This window comes from Gavia stellata, chromosome 1 (assembly GCF_030936135.1).
Source record: "Gavia stellata isolate bGavSte3 chromosome 1, bGavSte3.hap2, whole genome shotgun sequence".
NCBI lineage: Eukaryota > Metazoa > Chordata > Aves > Gaviiformes > Gaviidae > Gavia > Gavia stellata.
Genome location: NC_082594.1, coordinates 115,264,188 through 115,288,064, shown reverse-complemented (window position 1 = coordinate 115,288,064; position 23,877 = coordinate 115,264,188). Strand labels below are relative to the sequence as shown.

General features: G+C 37.6%; 1 protein-coding gene across 1 annotated transcript in view; it reads right to left on the bottom strand.

The window, feature by feature from the left end:
- CADM2 (cell adhesion molecule 2) overlaps positions 1–23,877 on the bottom strand; it is a gene marked incomplete at its 5' end in the record, with an annotated part of 228,658 nt that overhangs the window by 74,857 nt on the left and 129,924 nt on the right. Inside the window, one exon of the mRNA XM_059820833.1 lies at positions 16,168–16,258. Within this exon, the coding sequence (XP_059676816.1) occupies positions 16,168–16,258 (91 nt within the window). The remainder of the gene's footprint in view (positions 1–16,167; positions 16,259–23,877) is intronic.

The following is a 23,877-nucleotide window of genomic DNA, read 5'->3' as shown; positions in this document are numbered from 1 at the left end:
TCAAGATAATATAATGAAATCTTAAGAACAATACACTGGGAACTTATGATTATTTATATTTCAGAGCTAAGTCCTATACCATGGTCTGTGACAATTTCTTTTACATCTAAAAGTAACTTATGAAAAGTAATACAATAAAGGGAAAAAGAGACAAACATTATTTACTTACAGGAGTTTGCTTTTCTTCTCCCAAATGTGTCATTATCTCCAGACAGAGGGGAGTGCTTTAGTTCACACAAACTTCTCTCACACAGAAAATTATTCATTAGTACCTTCATGGTAATAATTTTAGCACCGTAAAGGAGATATCCTCAAGCTTTCAGTGGTATCCAGCTCCACTAGCATCTTGTCCTATCAACCCACAACAGTCTACGTTCAACGCTTAACAGCGCAGAAACAGCTGTACTGGATCAGACTAAAAGTTCAGCTAGCCCAGTGCCTTGTCTCCAACAGGATAAGCAGATGTCTAGGGAACAGGGTCAGCACAGATATTGCGTCCCCAAGTACTCCTCTGACCTACAACTATCTCAGGCACTTCTGACACCAAGCACAGTTTAAAAATATTCTGTAAACCTTAAGGATTTTCCTTTCCATGAACTTATGCAGTTTTCCCTTGAATTATCATGAATTTTTATCATCTACCATATCCATTGACAAAAAATTCCCAAAGTTTACCAGTTGTTGTATGAAAGATTACCTCCTTGCTTTGTGACAAAACTGGTTCTTACTACCTTAATTTACCCTTAAACGTTTCTATTTGAAGAGAGAATGAACCAACAATCCCTAACAACTATCTCTTCGCCATTTATAGTTTTGGAAACATCTGTAATATTTCCCCTTTATATCAAATAGGCCACCACAAGGCATATTTTCTGTGCTCTTCAAGGAACTCCAACATATTTATAAGATAGGATATTCCCTCTGCAAAAGGATTCCCCCCAGAAAGTTTGTTTTTATTCACATGTCTGCCAATTCTAGTCCTTTTTATAGTCTTTACTATTTGTGAAGCCCAGATGTCAGTTCTACAGACTTGCACATTCTGGGATCTCTCCTGAAGCCCCATTGTCCCGAATTAGCAAGGTGGTTTTAAGCATGACGTTTCCTGTCACTGTTCATAATTCATCAGTCTCATCCTTGAATTCCCTTTGAATGCCGGGGTGAAACCATCTGGTCCTGCGGCTTGTTACTGCTCCTTTTGCCCGTTTGTTCCACAACCTTCCCCCCAGTCCATTTAACAAAATCTTGCTGGTGAGCACCTCAGAAAATAGGGAATCAGTCTGTAATACACCCAGTTTCTTCAGAAAATAGGGAATCAGTCTGTAATACACCCAGTTTCTTCCACCGTAAATATGGATGTAGCAAATTCAACTGGCTTCCCCTTATACCTTGATCCTCAGTTGATCCTAGAAATGTACTGGCACACTTTCTGATATATTTCAGGAAAGCTTAACTATTACTTTCAATTCCCTTTGCTAGTTGCTCCTCAAACATTTTTTTCTTTTTTTTTTTTTCTTCTATTTTGGTGGTTTGGCTTACTGCATTTTCATATTTAATCTGCCAAAATCTACGGATCTTCTCTTTCCTTTGAAAAACAACTTCAGCTTTTCAAATTACGGCGTCACCATTTTTATTACTTTGCTTTCTCTTCTGTTTAGCCTTACCAATTTCTCCTCCTCAAGTGTTTCTGCTAGGTGATATGCATTGATGGTGTGGTTCTAAACTCTTTTTATTTTTCTAACATAGTCTTCAGGCAGCCTGGAAAGATTTAATTCCCTTAGCTGCCCCTTTTAGCTTCTTTTTGACAAGATTCTTCGTTTCTATATAGTTCCCCTTTTTGATGTTGATTACCATATAATTGTCTAGCCTTCATTTTTTGCCTCTAGGTGCAAACTGCATGTAAATACATTTTAAAGAATGAGCTGAACGCAGATGGTGCTGAGAGGTCCCTCAGACTGCCACTCCCTGAGACAAACCGACTCCATTTGGAGCATCCTAGAAATTGCACGTATGAGGTAAGAAGATAGGCTAGGGATATTTGAGAGCAATAGAAAGTAAAACAAAACCCAAAAAATCACAATTAAATAGCGATAATAAGTAGAAACACTGACCTGCCTCCCACTTACCTCCCTCCTACCATCCCCGAGGAGCCACACTCCCCGCACCCTGTCAGCTCGCCCAGCTCTGGGGTGAGGACCGCTGCGCACTGAGCAGGGGTGGCTGGATCTCCCGCTCCTACCGCGAGGATATCACTGTCCACCCCACTACCACTTCTTAATCCTTGCTAAAATCTTTATAATTTCATCTTAAAAGTGACCAATAGAGTGTTTCTAAGCAGTAATAAAACAAAACATGTACGTATTGACGGAAACCTGCCACATGTTTTAAGAAGCGGATCCATACCGTAAAGTTCGTTACAAAAATCGTGCACGCGCATGCCTGTGCAGCAGCCCTCAGCAAGGATTTGGCTGCCCATCCCCAAGCTCATCGACATGCTGTACAGGACGCAGGTGCCCAGGGGCTGGCGGGGGGAACTACAGGGCAGCCTCCCCAGGGAGAGGCCGGGGCTGCCCCGTGCCGGACACAGCCGGTTTCAACCGGCTCCAACAGGCCCACCGCAGGGCACGGCTGAGCCCCTCAGCCACGATGACGGTCCCTCGGGGAAAGCCTGGGTAAGGAAGGGCAGAACGCTGCCCGGCAGTGAGGGGCGAGGGGAAAAATGTGAGAAACAGCCCCGTGAGCAGCGAGGTGAGGGGAAGAGGAGGAGCAGGGATTCACCCGCAGCCCCTGGAGGAGACCACTCTGGAGCAGTGTGAGGAGGAAGGAGAGGCAGAGAGGAGCTGGGGATGAAGGAACAAAGGTGAGCCTGGGAGGAAGATGTGGGGTAGGGGGAAGGTGTTTTCAGTTTTTGTCTTGGTTTCTCACCATCCAACTGTACTTTAACTGGCAATAAATTAAATTCATTTTCCCCGAGCCAAGTCTGTTTTGCCCGTGACAGTAATTTGTAAGCGATCTCCCCGTCCTTATCTCAATCCACGTCCTGTTGAGGAAGGTAAGTGCGAGAGTGGCCGGGTGGGTGTCCGGCAGCCAGCCGTGGTCAACCCCCCCAGACGGGCATGCGGCAACTCCCGTTAAGCATGGAAGGAGATGCACAGGGGAAAGTTACAGGGTCTTTTACTAAGTAGTAGCCATTTTTCCTGTTTTCCAATGTGTAAACACTAAATACTGTCATCTTGTTTGTATTATTTTGATAATGAATAATCTCTGCTGTTCTTCCTTTGTACAAGACTCTTCCCTCAAGCCTCTGCTGCATAATGCACAAAACCAGGTATGCATGCAGCTCAGCATACACATCTGATGAAATTTTCTATTTAGAGCCCCACCAGCCAAAACCCAGTAGACTCACCACTGTCTCCCAGTTAGATCATTCCCTGACTGGGTTGTCCACCATTAAGAGTCCTGGCCTGGCTGCTCAGCCCCTCAGCTGCGTATAGCAGGTTCTTAAACGAGGGACAAACCAGGCAACCAGCTATAGCAGTTTCTTGGCAGTTCTCTTCTCCTTGCGGTTCTGCATCCTTCCAGCCTGCCACCTTCACTCTCCTGTGCACGACTACATATCGCAGACTCAGTCTTTCCTCAGGTCTTATTATATAAGTTTTGGAAACAGTTTACAGTGGTACTTTAAATACTAAGCCTTAAATCTGAAAATTTCATTTTAACTAGCCAAACTTAGGTCTGAGAAATCTCTGAGATTTTTCTTGCAATAGAAAGACAAAGACTATCTAAAACAATGAATAATTTGTAATTTACACTAATAATAAATGGTGTTAATTTATTCATTCTCTTACCTGTTTCTTGCCATGCCTGTCAGAACCACAATCCCACTTACTTTGTCATCTCCATTTGTTCTGGGGCTATGCTCACACACTGAAGAGTAGTGTTAAGCTTATATTTTCACACCTATAGGGTTGTTTGGATATTTTTCTAACCTTTGTTTTCCAGCCCTTAGCAATTGGCTTAATTGGTTGGGCTAATGCCACAGAGTTATTTGTGTGGAGAAATATGAATGTCCATCCATCCATACAAATACCATATATTTTGTAAATATGCCACCCATTTAGCATATTTGTCAAAATATATGTCAGACTAGTACTCTCTCAGAGTAACTGAGAACAACTGTATCAAGTGATTTTTCCCAGCAACAAGTCTAGGGAAAGGAGAGCAAAGAGCATCTTCCAAAAAACAATGAAAAAATGAACAATAATATATGCACACAACACTGGGAAATTCAATGGGTTTGTGAACAGGTCTCATTGCCTATTCAGTGATGGGACAAAATCTCTTTGCTGTGCAGTGGAACAATTTCATCACCTTTCAAAACAGTTCTCTTGGGTTGTCCTGTAGCAAAGAGAACTGCTGCTAACAGGGACTATGAGTCTCAGTTGTATGAGGAAAGGAAAATTTCCAATATAGTTTTAGAAAATGATGTAAGCAAGCACTGGATTTACTGAATGGGTGTCTCTGGTGCAAGTGCAGTACGAATACTAGTGCAGTTTTAGGTAGGAACAGCGCAGAGACAGGCTTCAGTGCTCACTTAAAAAAAACCCCTCAACTCACTTGTGGCTTTGCCTTTTGCATGTAAGACAGCAATTTCAAAAGTACGCCAACAGACCTGACTGTATTGTTATCTTCCCATACGCATTCCATTCATACCCTCTTTTAAAATTTGCACACTGACTGAGCATTTACAATTCTGGAGAAGGACAATCAGGCAGAAGGTTGCATTTGAGTTTGTCGATTAAACCCTTTCTTCCAGTGTTCATTTGCTGCACCTCATTTGCACATTAATCATACATGATCCTCAACTTTGCAATGACTGGTGAACAGGCCAATAGCTACACCTCCATAGCGATTCAGTGATTTCAAAAAAGGTTACACTCTGAGCTTAAGCTCTGTACACCAAGAGCTTCAGATCATAGTAAATGTACAGAATTGATGTATAATAGACCAGGTCACAGAAACCTTCTTCTTCCTGCTTTAAAAATAGGGAAAAAAATAGATAATTGTAATTTAAGAAAAATATATCTAACATAGACCCAGAAAGCTAGGGAAGGGTGAAAAATAAAAGTAATTTCTGTATTGAAAATAATGAACTAAGAAAGGTAAAGTAACAGTGGAGAAAGGAACAATACAAACTATTCTCAATAGGGGACATGTAGCAATTCCAAAATCAGTGTCCAACTTCATAAAGAGAGGTTATGTCTTCAGAACAGGAGATGCAAGTTTTTGAATGAAAGGACACCAAATACAAAGAATAAATTAAAAAAAAAATTATGAAATCCTAATTTGATTTTAAGGTGCCCTCCTTACGCTGTTCTTTAAATGCACACTTCTTTTCCTTCAGAAGGATGGTGTTTTACCCTGCCAGCTTACAGCATGTACATGTTCTCAGGGTACTATGCTGCTATAAATGTGGAGTAAAAATGCAGATATGCCATGAGCTGGTGTTCTTCATGACAGTGGGTGGTCCGGCTCACATCCGCTACACAGGGAACAAATTTTGTTTCTGTAATTGTGTAACAGAGCAAATACCATGAGCATGATTTGCACTGAAAGAGTTATACTAACATGTCTTCTTGTGTTCTACAGCTAATGGTTGATTCAAGACTACTGTAATTTTACCTGTAAGTATATCTAATCCCTGATCTATAGAAACTGAAGTATCTAAAAGACTGAGCATTGTATCCTTTCCCAAAACATTTTTTTGTTTTGTTTTAACTTCCAGTCCAGTACTCAATTAGAATTACCCATGCTGTATTTCAATTTTATCTATTGGTCTATTCCATGGGCCTTTTTTATTTTAGAATGTGTTCCCACCGGAGAGCAAGGAAAGGAATTATTTCAAAAGGCATACACATGCAAAATGGATTTAATGAGCAGTAAACATGCTGCATTTAGTTGTTTTTCACACTGTACATTCTGCACCATTTTATGTGTAAACACTGCAGAAAAGGGACACTTAAAAAAGAGGGAAAGCAATTATTGACTTGAACCTATTAGGCAATGTGATCATTTTACAGAACACTAAAGGGGAAGTTCTTAAGCACTGTAGAAGCTTTATTGTAAAGTGTAATTTTCAGACAGACATTAATGCCCCCACCTGTTTCTCTCTGTGTCACACTTCTTGTAACACCAATTTCCCTACTTCCTGCAAAATACTGGGGGGAAAAAAAAAAGCATAGAAGGTCCCAGCTGTGAAAAGAAGATACAACCTCCCAGACGGTCAGGATGTTTTAACACAAACTGAAATTTAATCTATTAAATATACATGCTGTATCTCAGCAAAAATGTTACCTGCTTCTTAATATGTTATCTACTACATCATACCATAATTTCACAGTGGAGGTGTAATGTCAATGAAATATTCGTGTAGAAGGTTACAAGCTGAATATTTACATAATCCTTCAAAATAATTGGCTTTTTCTTGCAAAGACAAACTACCTCTGTGGAGAGTTTCACTAGGCAGATTTTTTCTACAATACGTATGATATTCTTCATAAGCTTTTAGAACATTTTACTGAAAATGAGCACTCATTCAACATAGCATATAACAGATGCCTACTAAATCAAGGCGGGAGATATCATTAGGATGAACTCCTTCAAAATGACAATAATTTAAAAATTGGTCAACTATCCAAAGAAAGTAATTACAGCAACGATGGCAAAGTACTTGCAAATGTCTCCAAGTTTGGCTTCAACAGATTTGAGCTGGCATCAGTGACTATTCACTAGAATTGTTTTAAAAATAAACTGGGCATAGAATTTGGATACTGAAAAGGTTCTCCGTTACTAGGTTATGTATATTCCAATCTACAAAACTTTTGTCACATGCTATGTGATCAGTCCGTGTTGCACATGATGTACTTTCTGTTTACCTTCCTGACTGAAAAAACTTGAAATGTAATGTTTAATACTGATAAAGCTTTCTTTATATATACAGTGTTGCCTATGTGGGTGGAGAAACTAGATGCTTAACTTACAAGTCTGGCTGATAATAAGAAATTTCTATGTGGTTGACAATAACCATGGGATACAGAGTGATTAACATTAGTCAACATGGGTTATATCCCATCAGATGAAGTTAACAGTAGGTTGGTTTTGAGTTAATCACCTACTCAAATATAATCAGTTCCTCTTGGAGAAATGGAAGTTCACACTTCTCAAAACAGAAAAGAATATAGAGAGCCTAAGCAGGATAAAGATACAAAGATGAAAAAGCATTGTTTAAAAAAAGACAAAGAAACTTTTCAAGAAACTAGAACGAGACAGAAGAGAGAGGACAGAGATACCCACTATATTTGTAGGAGACAGGCTCTATCTAATTGCTGAACAAGCCAAGTCCAAAGAAAGACAACTTGGCATGGACAAAGAGTGAGGCAAAAGACAAGAAAAGGAGAGCCTGAGCTATCCTGAGAGCTGTTCCCCAGTGATGAGGAACACAGGGCTGAGAACTGTGAGTAGAGGCTCTTACCTTTGTCCAAGTCTACACCCACAGACACAACGCTTTGTCCTATATACGTAAGCATTTTTTTCAAGAATGTATTTACAGAATCTTGCCCACAGCTGTGTGTGACATGGGCCTCTGGTAACTTAACTGTAAACTCCAAGTGCTCAGAAGGCATAAACGTGAGATAAAGAGATACTTCAGTTACTGAGAGGTATTAGAGGTCAATGCCAGGTCTGGGATCAAGGCAAAGGAGGCCAGAGAGAGTCCCAGTTTGTTAAATGCAGTTACAACAAAATTAAAAATTCAAAACCATCCACTTTTCTGCTTAAGACAAAGATTGTCCATATCTAAACATAAAGCAGTGGAGCTCCAGTATCTAATTCTCCTTCTTTCTTTTCACCCACTTGATTTCAGTTGTAGGTGGTCCTTTCCAGAGAAACCTTGAAATAGACTCTTACACTTCAGGATTTCTTATGAACAAATATGTATGAAGCTTAAAGGAGAAATACTTTGATACCATATTCGTATTTTGCTAGAATAATATTTCATCCTGGATATGGACAAATTCATCCAATTTTCCAAATCATTAATATTTATTGATACTGCCTGAGCATCCAGCCTGGGCTGTGGATTCATTCTGCAAGGTGATTTATAAACACAGAAACATGCATGCTTTTCCAGATTCATTATGATAATTCATACAGGCGGAGTTGATACTAGCATTCCTTTCTAGGCTGCTAGGTATTCATGGCACAATCCAGAGAGTATTCTTCAGTGAATAAAATTTATGCAGAAAATGAGATAATTTCTTACAGAACCTCCATCTCACCTGCTAGAGAAGCTGGGAAGTGTACCATGTCAAAGTAGGAAAGAAAGAATTGTACATGGACAAAAAGCTGGCCGTTAGACTAATGATTCAGAATCTAAACCTGCCATTATGATGTAGTTTCAAAGCAATATTGGCAAACTACTTACACCAAAATGTTAACAGCTGAATGTCAAGTGGGTTTCTGCTATTTTCTCCACTAGTTTCTGATTTCAGACTCTTGAGCATAGAATTGCAGATGTGCTAAAAGCTCAGCGTTACAATTCAAACCAATGATGAGCTATCTTCTGAGTGTGATGCTATGTCACGTCAAATACTCTTGGGAAAATGGGGACTGTGTTCAATGTTAGACATAAAATATACGTGATCTATTTGTCAATTTTGATCTTAGGATTTTTTTCTGCTTCAGTTCTCAGCTGTAAATTTGAGGCAATTGAATACCCTAATTGTCCACAGGTGTGATAAATATAAACATTTAAATATTTGCCAAGTTCTCAGATACTAGGGGGATGAAACATTTGAACACCTATGAAGAAATTATTTTAATTGTTCTGAGGGCATGCATCAAATAAGACCTGAGTCATACAGATCATTGATAGCTACCATTCATAATTACTATTCCACTGAAGGAGTCAGGAATCCTCTTCAAAGGTTATATCTGCCCATAATGCCACAATTTTCAGGAAGCAATGTATTGTGATGTTTCTCATTGTATAATGAAAGTCAGGAAATACAAATGTGTATACAAATGTTCAGAGGTCCTTCCACTTTGAATTAGTTTGAACTAAGGCAACTATTCAGAGGAAGAAAGGGATTTTCTACTTTTTTCTTTATAATACATTTTATCCTTAAGCTTGTGACAAAACAATTCATGAAATAAATGTTTCTACAATTTTCTAACTACCGAGCATGTGAAAACTCTGAAGAAATGACAGAATCTGTAGATGAAGACAGTGTATGTTGTCTACCTTGACTCTAGCGAGTCTTCAGTCACTGTCTCCAATGGCATTCTTTGTGTCTAGACTGGGGTGTCACTGTTGTCCTAGATGTGTATACTACTCAATGGGTGAAAAACTGGCTGGACCATTGGGTTGAAGGGACACTCTACATGGTGGTTGGTTACAAGCAGACTTCTTCAGGAGGCTATCTTGGGTCCTGTCTTGTTTAACTACTTGGCTGAGGTGATGGAATGTGCTCTCATTAAGTTGGTTGCTTACACCAAATTTTGGCTGTATTGCATATACTTGAGGGGAGGGCCACTATTCAGAGGGGCCTTCACAGGCTGGAGGAACGGGCCAACAGGTCCCTTATGGGATGCAGGGAAATTCAGCAAGGACAGATGCAAAATCCAACACCTAAGCTGAGAAGGACATGAGGGTCCTGGCTGACAGTAGGCTAAACATGAGCCAGTATGAGTCCAGGCTCCACTGCTTTCAGGTGACTGAATCCTAGTTAACTCTCTTCACTAAGTTTTCTCTTTTCACCTAGAGCCCTGTCAGGTCCTTCTCAAAGGAAACAGCCACTCGCTGTCACTGACAGAATGGTGTTGTATATTTCTCTGTTATTTTTAGTATTTGTTTCCATCAGCCTTTGTAAAATGTCTCACTCAAGGAAGTCTTCTTTAGACAGATACTAGAAAAGACAGAACTTTTTGTGGTGATACCATACACATAGTTTACAACAGTTTTATAGTGCAAGCTTGATTATTTGGTGTGCCCTCATCAATGATCAATTTTTCTGATATTAAAATGTTTATTTGACTATATATTACTGGGTACATATAACATTAGTGTTTATTACTGATTGTGCTTTTCTCTATAACCTTTTCATGACCTTATGAATAATGTTATTCTAATGAAGAATACATATATGAGTGTTCTCCTGAAATAAAAATCTTTCCTATTTATTTCAAACAAGGCCAAATATTCACTTTACATTAGTCAACCAACTATACTATGATTCCCCTGAGCTGCATGGAATGGAAAGACATTTTTCTAAAGCACACAGGAGACAGCCAACTCTCTCTTTGTTTCCTGTGCCCTAATTATTCCATTATATTTTTACATCCTTTCTGCTGAAAGGACACTGACTTAAAAAAAAAACAACATATTTCATGCATGCTTTGGTGAGAGCACTGACTAAGAATATTAAATATTGAACTTTTCTTTCATTACGGGGCAGGTTTTCAGTTCACTTTTGGGTCAGTTTTGAGTCACTAGACTATATTGTTAAGACACAAGAGTGTGTAGAAGCTACAACTTGCAATAAGAAAAAACACGGGCATTTAAAATCTTTTGTAAGCACAGACGACAGTGTAAATGATAATCTTGTTCTTTGTTTTTCATTTTTTACAGCTATTTTTTATTTATTTTAAAATATTCAAAATATTGTCAGGCAATATGACTTCAGAAAAATCTAGACATTGCATATGAATTCACAAAAAGGATGTCTATGATTTCTGAAGCTCAATTACATTTCCTCCTTTAGAAAATAAACAAAGCCTAGGTAAAACTGTATTATGCTAAAAAAGAAATAAATTAAAAAGAATCTCTGGCACCTTACAGACATATTAGGCAAGTTCATTTACCAAAATGTTAAAGCCTAACAACTTTCTAGGGATCCAGCCAAAAATATTGGAAATGACAAAATAGCTCTAAGGATTGAAAAGACAAGACATTAGCTTCAATTTGGTTTGAAACTATACAATAGTATCTCCAAAAGAGGAATGCTATTGAACAGTGATGTCAACTACAGGGTGTCTTGACCTAAGTTATGCAGAGAAATGGCTAAATACTTTTTTACCTGCAATTTTAAAAAAATGGACATCATTATTATTAAAATTGTCAATAGTATGAACAAACCAGCAACTGAGTCCTGCATAAGAAGAGACTAAGCTGACACAAACACACCTACTAGCATTTTTCTAAAAGAAAACTCTTAACATTGGTCTACCAACTGGGCATCGATCAATGGGACAACAATCCTCACAAATGTTATCTCAAGTTCCCTTAAAATATTACAGATAATAGGTTATGTTTCTATAGGGAGTTATGTTTATAAGGTCTGTTAAAAAACAGCCTCTGTGGTAAACTGATGAATATAGTTCCTCTTTTTTCCTTTCCACCAACAGAAAATTTTAATTGCAAATGTCATATCTTTATGCACACTATAGTCCAAATACCAGCCTTCCACTGTTGTTTACAACTGGTGCCCCAAGTGCTACACAAACTGGACCAGAACATCATCAAATCCAGAAGTCTAAATCCATCAGTGTAACTTGATTTTTTTAGAGAATACTCAAACTTTGATGCTAGATCCTGGAGGCAATAAATTTAGCCAGAGTTGCATATGGAAGCAAGAGGCAGGTTTTTTGGAAGGCAATGTATGAGGAAGCCTCCTCCCCTCACCATCTTACCACTCCCATTCTGACTCAACGCTGTCAGTATGTCATCCCACCACGTGGGGACTGGTGTCATGACACATGTCCCATCAGAGCCCCTAGGGGCAAACCCAAGGTCTGATGGCTCTTGTAGTAACCTCCCCAGAACCTCTCAGGCAGCCTACCTCTGCTTGAAGCTGCACCAGCCACAACACATACTCTAGAGGGAGCTGTGAGGGAGTCTATAATGATCTGTGACACTTTATTAATCCCCTACATGGCCTGCCTCTGCAAAACCATCGCAGAACAGGCAGGATCCTGGCCTGCTCTTTTTATTGGTATCACCACACTTCTGTAGCAGCGATACAGTGATTACCAAGAAGAACAGCTCCTGTCTCTAATGTAATTCCCATAATAGCATTCAGCACAGGGTCATGACCAGAGTCAGAGATATTCTCATCCTCACAGTGATGAGCAGAGAGATAAACAGCACAGTTATAGAATTTGTGCATCCCCTCTTACGCCCTTTCATGTTGCCTCGCTGGATCATTCAACATTGGTCACCCACATTTCCATCTTCCTCTCCACCCACTCTCCCACCCCCTCACTTCTCTTCTCCCCCTTAGCCCACTCTCAGGACTCCTGTTCCAACATTGCTCGCTGCACCAAGACCAGAAACGTGAGGCGACACAAACCCATTCATAGCAACTAGCAACCTCAGAGTCTGGAATAATTCCAGCCCATCTCACACATTACAACAATTGATGCTGCACACATCCAAGTGTCTGAGGGCATTTTTTCAGTCAATGGCCATTGATTGGTCAAGACAAATCTTATACCCTAAAGTACGAAACCTTAGCAGGGCCTTAGTTCTCCAGTTCGCAGACTGAGTAAACAGGTGTTCCTCACCTCTCTGCTATATCTCTGGAGGATGCTGTTTTGGCAGGAGATGCAGAGGGCAGTTTATTTCCCAGAGATGTTGATCTGAGCAAGGCTTCCCTCCCATTCCCTAAGTTAGATAGGGCTTTTCCTTAGGACTGTGTTGTAGCTTTGAAACACAATATCTGGGTATCCATGATGCACATGGTTTGAGGGACAGGATCCCTGCAAGAAGGGGCTTGGTGATGAGATGTAAGATGGGTAAGTACGTTCTAGATTTAGCCTCATTCTGCTTTTCCCTTTTGGGAAAGAACTACTCTGTAGCAGCTATAACTACCATGAATGTCACCACAGCCACAACCCAGCTTCATTCTTTCTCCATTTTCATCTCTAATGTCATTTTGAAGCTTGTGAAAATTGCTCTGAGATACAAGAAAAATGTGCCTATAAGAAAGTGTTCATTTACTGGTATGATTCACTGCTGCCTACAGGAAACAGGAGAGACTGTTGTAACTGTGACATACAGTTGACAGCGTATAGAAATTAACCCATGGTGTGTAAATGGCAATGAAGGACCATGGTTGGCTCTGAGCTCCCCACAAAGCTCACAGTTCATCACTTATCTTGTGACACTGACATATTTGGGCTCTGGGGACCTCTCCAGTTTCTGTCTCTCTCCAAGCCAGGCGGTAATCATAATGTAGGTTGGGAGCATGACATTACTGTTTCTCATGCTAAGCAACTGCAAACTGCTCCCAGGAGGATGCCTATTTATTACTGGCTCTGTGCCGTGAAAGACTGACCTAATGAAGCAATACAGAGCAGCTGATGTTGGCAGTTCTTGTGGTATGGACAATTAGAGGTGCATTTATTGGCAAAATATTTGTGCCTCAAAGGCTACCACATACAGGTGCCCTGCCTTGATAATTCTGTGGTGTGGAGTTTTTATTTGGCTGCCCTTTCAAAACCACATGCAAGGTTTCCATTTGAATCCATTAAGGTTGCAAGTGAGTTCTATTTAAAAAAAAATAAATCACTAAACACCTCAATTGCAGCTCAATTTTAATTAGTATGTTTTAATATGTCTCCTATTGGTAACATATAAAGAATATTTACAATACTTAGTGTACCAAATAGAAAATATTTTGTATGTCAAGCTAAAACATACCACTTTTATAGTTTTTTACTGCCTTCAGAAATGACTAACAAATAGCCTAGAGGGCCTAGAGGAAAATCTAATATTCGAGAGGATTAATTGTCTCTTTTTTAACAGTGACATCTTTGCCATGTGAAAAAATTGTTAGCCCGTTTTCAATGAAGATTATGAAAATGTGGTTATAAGCTGTAGACAAAGAGCGAGATGCATCTGACCAAAATGAAACATAGATATAAAATTTTATATAAATGTCTATATTTAGACATCTATATTAGATATCCCAAAATATAGAGGTAGGTATCTGATCGAATTACTGTCTAAAATCCATGTAGTTAGTGGAGAGAAAATAGCAGAAGTATCATCCAGTCTGGCTGTTTCTTCTGTAGTTGTCTAAGGTAGATCAGACCAGTCATGTTATAGTAGTGCCTAAATCTCTCCACTGAACGCAAAGGGAAGCCCAACTGAACAGCTCAGAGGTAAATATCTACTGTGCAGATGTTTAAAGACAGTTGAAATGATTCCCATACACTCAGAAACTGAAAAGCATCATGCCTCCTTGTTGTAATACTCAGAGGCAGGTGAAATCATTGGAGCACTAGAACCCCTAGTTGGCATTATACACCTGTTTCTCCTCCCCCCACCCCCCCCCCCCCCACCCCGATTACATCCATCTGTCCAACCATCCAGCTATTTGTCTCACAAAGCTAAAAAGAACAAAAAGAAGAAATCAACTCATAACATCCAAACTTTCTTATGATTGAAAAACTCCGAATGTTAAGGGCCAAACTGTTGTGTCCCCCCCAAAAGGTAATTAAAAATTTGTAATGATGACCTTACTTCTAAGTCTTTATCCCTACAGTGAATGTTAGAAGAATAGTGAAAATCAAGAACCTGGGCTAGGATGCCTGAAGTTTATAAGCCAAACAGAGCACTTGGCATGTAGCTGTTGCCTGTTAAGTCATGAGGAAAACACTAAAATAGGGAAAATCCTAAATACCATCTATATAACAGCACACTCCGGACAATCAGGGCTGACCTCTTTCTTAAAATTAAGCACTTGCACATCTTCTGCTGAATTTGAAATTAATGGGGAAACACACTCTACCTCCTGATACCTAGGGGAATGCTCAAAGGCTATTAGGTAAATGGATAATTCCTTCTCCTTCATGTACATTATAAAAGCAAGAGTTGGCTTGCAACTGATTTTTGTGAGTTACCTACAGAGATACCTATCTCAGAAGCACATATTACTTCGGAAGTACACAGGTACACAGAAGACCAATTGCACTGAGCACCACGTAAGACTAATTGGATGGACCTGCAGTGTTCTGGTCTCAAGGAAGGTAGAAGCATGATCTAGATGCTGAGTGGCTCAGCCCAGTGAAGATTTGAATGGAGAAGTTGCTTTAAAATGATACAGGCATATAATATAAAAAAGAAAAGTACTTATGGAGTTTAAGTGATGCTAGACTAAACTCAGAAGAGCTTTTCAAAATAGAATTTTTGAACTTAAATGCCTGACTTGACCTAAATCTGACTTCAGGTTCCTACATTAAGCAATTCCATAAAGTCACTAAACTTACACCAGGGAGAAATTCAGCCCTCAGTGACGTGATTTTTTGGCATGTAATCTGCACCTTTTCTAGAACCAAAATATTACTGCACTATCATTTTCAAGACCATTCTAAAGCTGCGTATCACCACTCCATATAACACTATATATTAATCTTTTGAGCAGAAGGTCGATATTGAAGAAAGTCGATTAAGCAATTGGATTATTTCTGTATCTCTATGGGTAAATATATAACAGCTCATCTGAGAAGATACTGTTTTAAAGAGTGAAGTCTATTGAAATAGTAGATTCTGTGCAAGAGTTAATCTCTGCAAATCTGCCTTTAAAAAATATTGATGGCAGAGATGTTAATTTCCAAGTAAAACAATTTGTATTCTTAAAGCAGGCTACGTCTTTTCAAATTCTGGTAGAAACAGGCAGCCAACTTGCACATATCATTAAACTTCAAATTCCCCTGTAAATGACAGCCAAAGCATCCAGAAAGTTCAATATATTTTCTCTGAGGCTAGTTGATGTAGGAATATTTTCATGAGACGTTTTCTCTTCTATCATCAGTTCAATGATGTAAACAGTGACTGATTAAGCCTGCACTCCTTTCAGGTTGATATACCTGACTGGAAAAAAAACCATCTCACAGCTGGAATTCTTCCTGAAAACTGAAATAGATGACAAAGTGAAAGACCAATCTTCTATAGACACTTAATGAAGACAGGCTTCAAGGGGTTTTCTATACCAGAGATTACTTTACACCCCAGGATGAGACAAAACCAGCAGATTTCTGCAGCTGAAGATTGCAATCACAGCAGAATAAGGAAAATAACAAAAACATATTACTTGTTAAATCACTTACACTGGTTTTCCTTTGGATTCACAAGTCAAAATTATAGATTGTCCTTCTTCAGGCCATGAATTGGAAGAAATGATTTTAACTAAAGGTGTATCTAGGAAGAAAAAAAATAGACATCTTGTTGATATACACAAATAGGATTTATTATCTAAGAGTATATTCTTCTCTACTTTCAAAAGACTATACCATAGATTTAATTTACACTTGGAGATGCTTTTATATGGAGCCTTGTGCAATTTTCATTGTCTTCAGGAAGGCAATAAAAATGACCAATGGAACTAAACCAGTAACTTCTTATATCCCAAGGAAACACAGATAGAAAGCACGTGTATACTCAGAGGAAATAACTTTTTTCTTTCTGTATTCAGTGCAAATACTCCATATGACTATTCCAAAGTCTGATATCTAACAACGAAATAAAAAATATTGAGGATGAATAACAAGTACTCTGTGCAATTGTTTCTTTGTCTATTTATAGGTTGATATGATGGAATGCTGCTATTAGAGGAATGAATGCAATAATATACATTTGAATAAGAACACTTTTATTGTTGCAGTAGCTTGAAACTCATAATAAGAAAGCTACAATGAGCTTTCAGATAAAATACCTTGTTACAGGCATTTTACAGGATATTATTTCTGAAATGCAATAATGCTGCCCCTAAAACAGAACGTTCTTTTTTTTAAACAAAATTTACAAAGAGAATGTTTTAAATATCTGCAAAAAGCACTATATAAAAGTCCGTAATCTGTCCTAAAAATTTAAAAATATAATTCCTATACATTGGAATTAAATTTATAGTTTTAATTGCAAAAATAAAATTACAGAATATAAATACTGTGAATTCATGCAGAATAAAACATTTGCAGTAGATCTTTAACTTTTAAAACATTTTGCCAGCTGGCTTGCAGGGATATATTCTCATAATCAAAATATTTTATGAGTTAGAGGGGCACCTCTCATAAGGAATAAATAACCCACAAAGAAAGAAACATCTCTATACAAAACAGTTTTTTCCTTAGGAAAAGGAAAAAAGAGTTCATGGTCATATTGAGGAAAATTTTCAGACTCAATAGGAAAGTATAAATTCTTGTTTCCTCCACAGTTTCCTAATACAAAACACACATCATCATCTATGGCACAAGAAATACTTTAATCTGCAAATCTAGGGTAAGTTTTCTCTCATCCAATTTGCAATTACTATTTTTATTAGCAGTGAGGTAGTAGTGACACCACAGATATCCTATTATAAAGCAAATGTGAAAGAAAGAGCATGACAATATGACCCTACAAAATCAAATGGAAAAAAATGGTATGCTGTAATGAAATAATTTCTTATTGAGATGCTAATAGTCCTGTTAAACACTAAATGGCACATGAACAATTAAAAATGTTGGAAGCATTTTTCTAACTTTGATTTTTATTTTTGGCATATCATGATGTATCAGCATGGCACAAGACAAGAAAAGGGGAAGGCTTAGCATAGACTTGACATAATTCCACTGAAAGCATTGTCAGCATCATTTAGCTTTCAGCACAGCTGCACTAACCTTACACCAGTAGCAAATCTGTTCCACGAATTCATACTTTTAAGGACCCTGCAAGACATTATGCAGGTGACTAATCCTTTGGAGGTCATGCTGGCATTTGCTTCATTTTTAGCACATGCTTAAGGTACTGACCTCGAGTGCCTTAATAAATCAGGGCATCACGTACTTCTGTGATTTCAGTGGCACTACTGAAGATGAATAAATTAGTCTCTTGACTATACATTGAACCAGAGGAATAAATTGGTATCAGATGTGAATACATGAAGAATTTAAACTGAGGGAGGGAGACAACTAATGCAATGAGATCAAGAGGTTTCCAGAGAAATATGAAAAAGAGCTAAACTTTGATGGAAGTAATCATGATAGCCACAGGTGAAGAAATTAAAGGTCCATCCAATCCACTGGTTTAAATATTTAAGAAATGATCAGCATTTTACACATTACTGTAAGTGACCCACATAAAACAGGAGACTTCAGAAAATTAAGTTTTCATTTGCATGGATCAGTGCAGTGCTGTTTCCCCCCAACTTTATTTTATGCCCCAGACAGCTCTCTGTTCTCCATGCACTTCTAAATAGAGCTTACTAACACAGAATAAGAGAGGACTTATATTTATGTTTCACTCTCTAATGCACAATAAGGTAGTGTAGGAAATATATTCCCTTGTGTTTTTCCCTACTAATTGATTTGTACAGTAACTACTTTTTTCTTTAAAACAGGAAACACAGGGATTAATTCAATATATAGTTTTTAGGGAAGCTTACAATTTACAATTTTTGTATTTTTTTAACAGTCCCTTTTAAAAAACTAGTTGATATTCTATTTTGGGTATTTCATTCTCAGTGTTACTGTTTCCACTTTATTTTCATGCTGTGTTTGATTTCTCTCCAGAATTAAAGTGTTCACTTATAAGGGGAAAACTTTTAAGACAAACTAGTCCTCCACTTTCACATTCACATCAATATTTAAAATGAGAAGAAACCTTTAGAATAATTGCATCAAGACTAACATAAATGTTATTTTAACAAAGATAGTAAACCCCTGCTGACTGATATTTTTCCAGAACACAAAATGCTGTTACAAAATACTACCTCCTGCCAGGACTGTTCATTTTAGAAGAATTCAACAAGTATAAATGTACTCTATCAATTCTGTAAGCTTTAACCTGTCACACCCAGAAATATTAATCATAACAACTGGAATATCACCTAATCTCCAGAAAACACCACTACCACTAGAAAACAAAGTTTAAAGTCAGAAAAACATATCAAGAACACCAATACAGTAAGAAAGGTTGATTTATTTTCAGATATGCTCATCAGCTTGTTTTATGTAATACAGATATGTCCAAAAAAGCTCTACTTTTACAACCAAAACAAACAAACTGAGTAGGATCAAGGGTTTTATTGTGGGTCAGATCTTCTGTTACTCCTCCTCTAAAGTCAGTAGAAGTATATCAACTTACATCAATTAAACTTACCAGAACTTTAATAATTTGCATCTTTTTTTAGGATTTGGCCCAGTAATTTCATGGTAATAAAATATTTTATTTATGTAGATAGGTATTTCAAGCAGAATTCTTATGAAGAAGGGACTGGTGACTAAAATTTCTTTACAATACCTACAAATATGCCCTTATCCTGAGCTCTAAGGACATTATGGAGCACATAAATATTCCAAAAAGAATAAGCATGGGGAAAATGCGGTTTTTAAAAAAACCCACAGTGGTTTATGTGAGTGTAGGTAGTACAGCAAGCCTTGACAGTAAAACACACTGGTTTCAATACCCGGGGACTTATTTATTTACATGTATCTCCAACAGCTTGATAGCTGTTTGGCCCTCCAGTCTTTAGCTTGAGTAATGAGGTACTTATGAGCTGCAATTGATTGCTAGCACCAGTCTGAACTGAGACTCAAACATGTCTTTAGCCACATAGCAAGACATCTTCTACCCCCGATGTGCCAAGAATCTGCACTTTTGCTGGAAATAACAGCTTAGCAGCAGTTAGAGATAAAAACTATGGGTTGGCATTTTTTTTATATATCCTTTCCTATTTCAGCAGACCAAAGGTAAAAGTTCCACTGATTCTGTTTCGTTTGTCTTTCTAGGATTTGGGCACATCTCATTGCATAAGACCAGGGAAGCCATTTCAAAGCTTTAGGAAGATTTATCTATTTTTGATCAGGCAATATCATCTCTATTCAGCAACATATAAAATCAGTGAATGCATGTGGAAAATTGATTTCAGTTTACTCTGGTAATGAATGTTATCTGATATATGTAGAAATTAAGCACTTCAGCACATGATTTTTGTTGTACTCTTAGCAATAACTAATGCCAACATTAATACCTTGTGGAACTGTTTTACTGATTGATTTAATCTCTTTGAAGCTATTTCAAAATAAAGGTAATTCTTATCAGTCACCAGACCTTTGCTGTTATCAGATCTCCAATGCTAAAAGGTTTTCTTTTTGTTTAAAACGCACTTTCTGTTTTTACATTGCTTGAAGTAAGAAAGAGTTCATTATGCATTTACATTGTTTTATAGCCAAGCCCTTATAAGGTTACATGCAGGCTTATATTTCTTCATATAAATTACCTCACATAAAATTCTTTATATAAAATAATCACATGGAAGCTGCTGGAAGATTCCCATATGATAAGTCATGTTAAACTATATGTGTAAGCCCTTGACAACCACAGCATAAAAGTGGAAACTGAATTCATGAAAGTAAATAAATTTGCTTAAGATCATAAAGCAGGTCACCAACAGAATCAGAAAATTACTCTCTACTAGCTTCTTCTTAGTCCCAAGATAGTAAAAAAGTAATTTGGCCTCTTTTTCCTATGTAACTTCAGAAGTCCCCGGTCCCTTCAGTCCTTAGCAAGCTGGATTACCAGAGCTTCTATAGATACTTTTTCAAGGAACTCCCAGCTACTGGTTGAGTAACTAAATCAAATTATGACCCCTATACATCCTAGGGCATTAATCAGCAAAAGGTGTGTGGGAATAACTAGATTTCAGAAGAAAAATCATGTCGTGAGACAAAAGGGTAACATTATGACAATGTTATAGCATCATGTTATTGTATCAAATAGTCTCTCCCTAATGTAATCCTCTTTGGTTAATGTAATTACAATCCTAGAAACAGAAAATAAGACCACCTCTTTTCTTGGGCAGCTGTTAGGGTGGGTGGGGTACACATATTTTGTTGAGACTTTTAAGAAATGACTATTGGAAGTAGTAGACTATTCAGGAGTAGAAATATTAGTGATCTCATAGTCATCAGGATTCAAATAGTGCTGGAAATGCACCTATTCAAAGATGCATGCACCAGTCTTTTCTCCAGAGAATTGAGAGAGAGAAATATATATGTTTAGCTGTAAAGTAAACAGTACTTGCCACTAGAGTTCTCTGCACACTTAGTTAAAAGGTAGATCTCTACGTTGCTCAAATCTTAGCCTTTGTTGGGATTCCAGTGAAAGGAAGATTAACAGAAAAATTCTTAGTGGTTCTCCTCTACAGAAACTTACAAAGGAATATTGTACCAGATGTGGAGATCCAGGTCAGGGCTCCTAATTGTCAATTTCTCTGCTGAATTATAGATACTTTTAAAAAAATAAATGCAATAATTTACTTTGAAATTTAAACTCAGCACCCCAAATATCTTCCAATGTGGCTAAAGTTTCAGGAAGCAGAACAGAACAAGAACACCTCCTTTTCACTTACAGTGATAGTGTTATTAATATCTGGAGAAAGGTCCTGTACTTCAGGATTTTACATTTTAGAGGCCTGATATACCCCGAAGTCTTAGGGAGCCATTCCTATACTCCCTCACTTAGAGGTAATTTGATTTTTATGAGTAGTGTTAATCAGGGCACCAAGACTAGTTCTTAGAGCCCATGTAGTGATTTCTGAGAAAAAGAGGTTCCTTATTCCACTGAGTACTGAAGTATTCACACTAAGTAGATCAGATCCATCAAAATACTTATTTGACAGTAATTCAGTGATTAGAACATTCAACGCTTCAGAGCCTGCGGATTAAGGGTTTGGTTTGATTTAAAGAGTGCAAGGACTTGTGTGCTGACCTCCAATGCAATAGCAGAGGTCTACCAGGTATTCTAGGGTCTCCCTTCCACTCAGGTATAGATTTCACTTTGAATATGAAAAAGCTTTTTTCCTGCCTATGTCCTAGTTTGGATAAATTGGTATTTTCTGACACAGTAAAAAAGAAAAGGTATGAGAAAATTCTTAATCCATTCCACATTATGAATTAGAATTCTACAAGTAACTCAGTGTGCAAATCATCCCTATTTACATTCACTGCCAACATAACATGGAATATACCATTCTCCTCTCTTACATTTAAAAAAGGTTTCTAAAGCCAGATTAAGATACTCATAAAAAGAAAAAACCATAAAACTTTAATATTCCCTACACATTTCCTACAATGCTTAATTGAAAGTTCTGTCAATGCTTAGCATCAAGTGTCTTTGGTACACCCATTCTTGGGCTTTACATGTGAAAATTTTACCAAAATGTTTTCAAAGGCCTTTGAGCTGGTGCCCTCAGACTATCCTTCTTACTTGCCAAAGATGGCAACATTTTTAATGTTTAAACAATTGTAAACATTAAAAAAAAAAAAAAAAACAAAAAAACTCTAAATGCAACCACAATGCCAGAAGTGGATACTAGATATTTCACCAATACCAGCCCAAATTTAGGAAGACCTTTTCCAAACTGGTAACAGATATATATTTAGGTAGGGCATTTATGTTCGCACATTACTATTTCATCTGAAGTGCAGTGCCCCGTCAAGTCTTTGAATTTTTAAACATGTTTGTTGCATGAATTCTGTAACTCCTACTTCTCAAAGTAAAGTGGCATAACAGAAGATGTGGGATGTACAAAATCTCAACGACAATCTCCTGTAATATTATCCATTTGTGGTTTTGCATGCTATACAGTGATTTTGCAAAAAGTTTGGATCTTCACTTTGTACCTGGCTACCATGTTTTTGCCATTATCAAAACAGTCCAATAATGAATATAAAATGAATTATTTGCTGTTTAAGTAACAATCAGTACATGAAGTACTGTTGGTCTCAACTTATTCTTTCGGGAAGGTTGGTTCACATCATTCTAAGGAAATGGGTGACAGTGTCAAGAAGAAATCACATTTCTCTTGGTTTCCACTGTTGTTCCTTCATCAGAGAAAGTATATTTTCTGGTCTGTAGGATATTAAAAGACCTGGTACAGAAAAATTGTCACATTTGGTGACAGTAACATATAAGGTTCAATATATATATAAGGTGTATAGAGTATAGAGAAAGACTAATCTCTTTAATTATTTTAGTTTATGAGTCTTTGGGGTTCAAAAAGAAAAATCCATTGGTGAGGTTCTTTCTTCTATGCGTGGTACACATCAGTGTGATATATGCTGTCTAAATCTCTCGTTCTTAAAACACGAGGGATACTGTACTTTTTTTATTTTTCACAATGTCCCACTTAGTCCTCCAAGTTCAAACTAGTACCAAAAGAGCTAGACCTAGTGAAAAGGGCAGAAAGAAAGGGAGGCACAGCAGTTCAAATATGTTTGCCTGTTGCGAATAAAAATGTACACGTCTGTAAAATATAATACTACAATAAACATCATTAAACCTCCAAAACAATGCCGTCCCATTTGAGTAGTTTCTGTGCAACCAAATTATCAGGTGCCTATTTCAAAACCAGGGCAAACACAATCCTTTCTCTCTTCATGTTCTAAATAACTGAAAACAGCCCATTAACATCATTTGACCCTAGGCCTCCACTGGAATACTTTGATTCTGAGATGTGTTTTCTTTCAAGGTGATTCTCTCTCTGTAGTTTATGTTATGAACATCTCTCCACCTGCAATAAGAAGCTGAGTTTGTTGTAATGAAGTCTGTGATCCTTGTTGGACTTAGTGTTTGAGCGCAAATTATGTTAACAGTAATAGGAAAGACACCAATACAGGGAGGGATGAATACATCACTTGTTGGGTTTGTCAGAGCAAGCGAGTGTTCATAATACATCAGGATGTGCTACAAGTGTTATTCAGATCCCTCCTTCTAAAAACATTGATACTGCTTTCTTATTTAATCTTTTAGGATGATGACTAGATGTTTTTAATTACCTT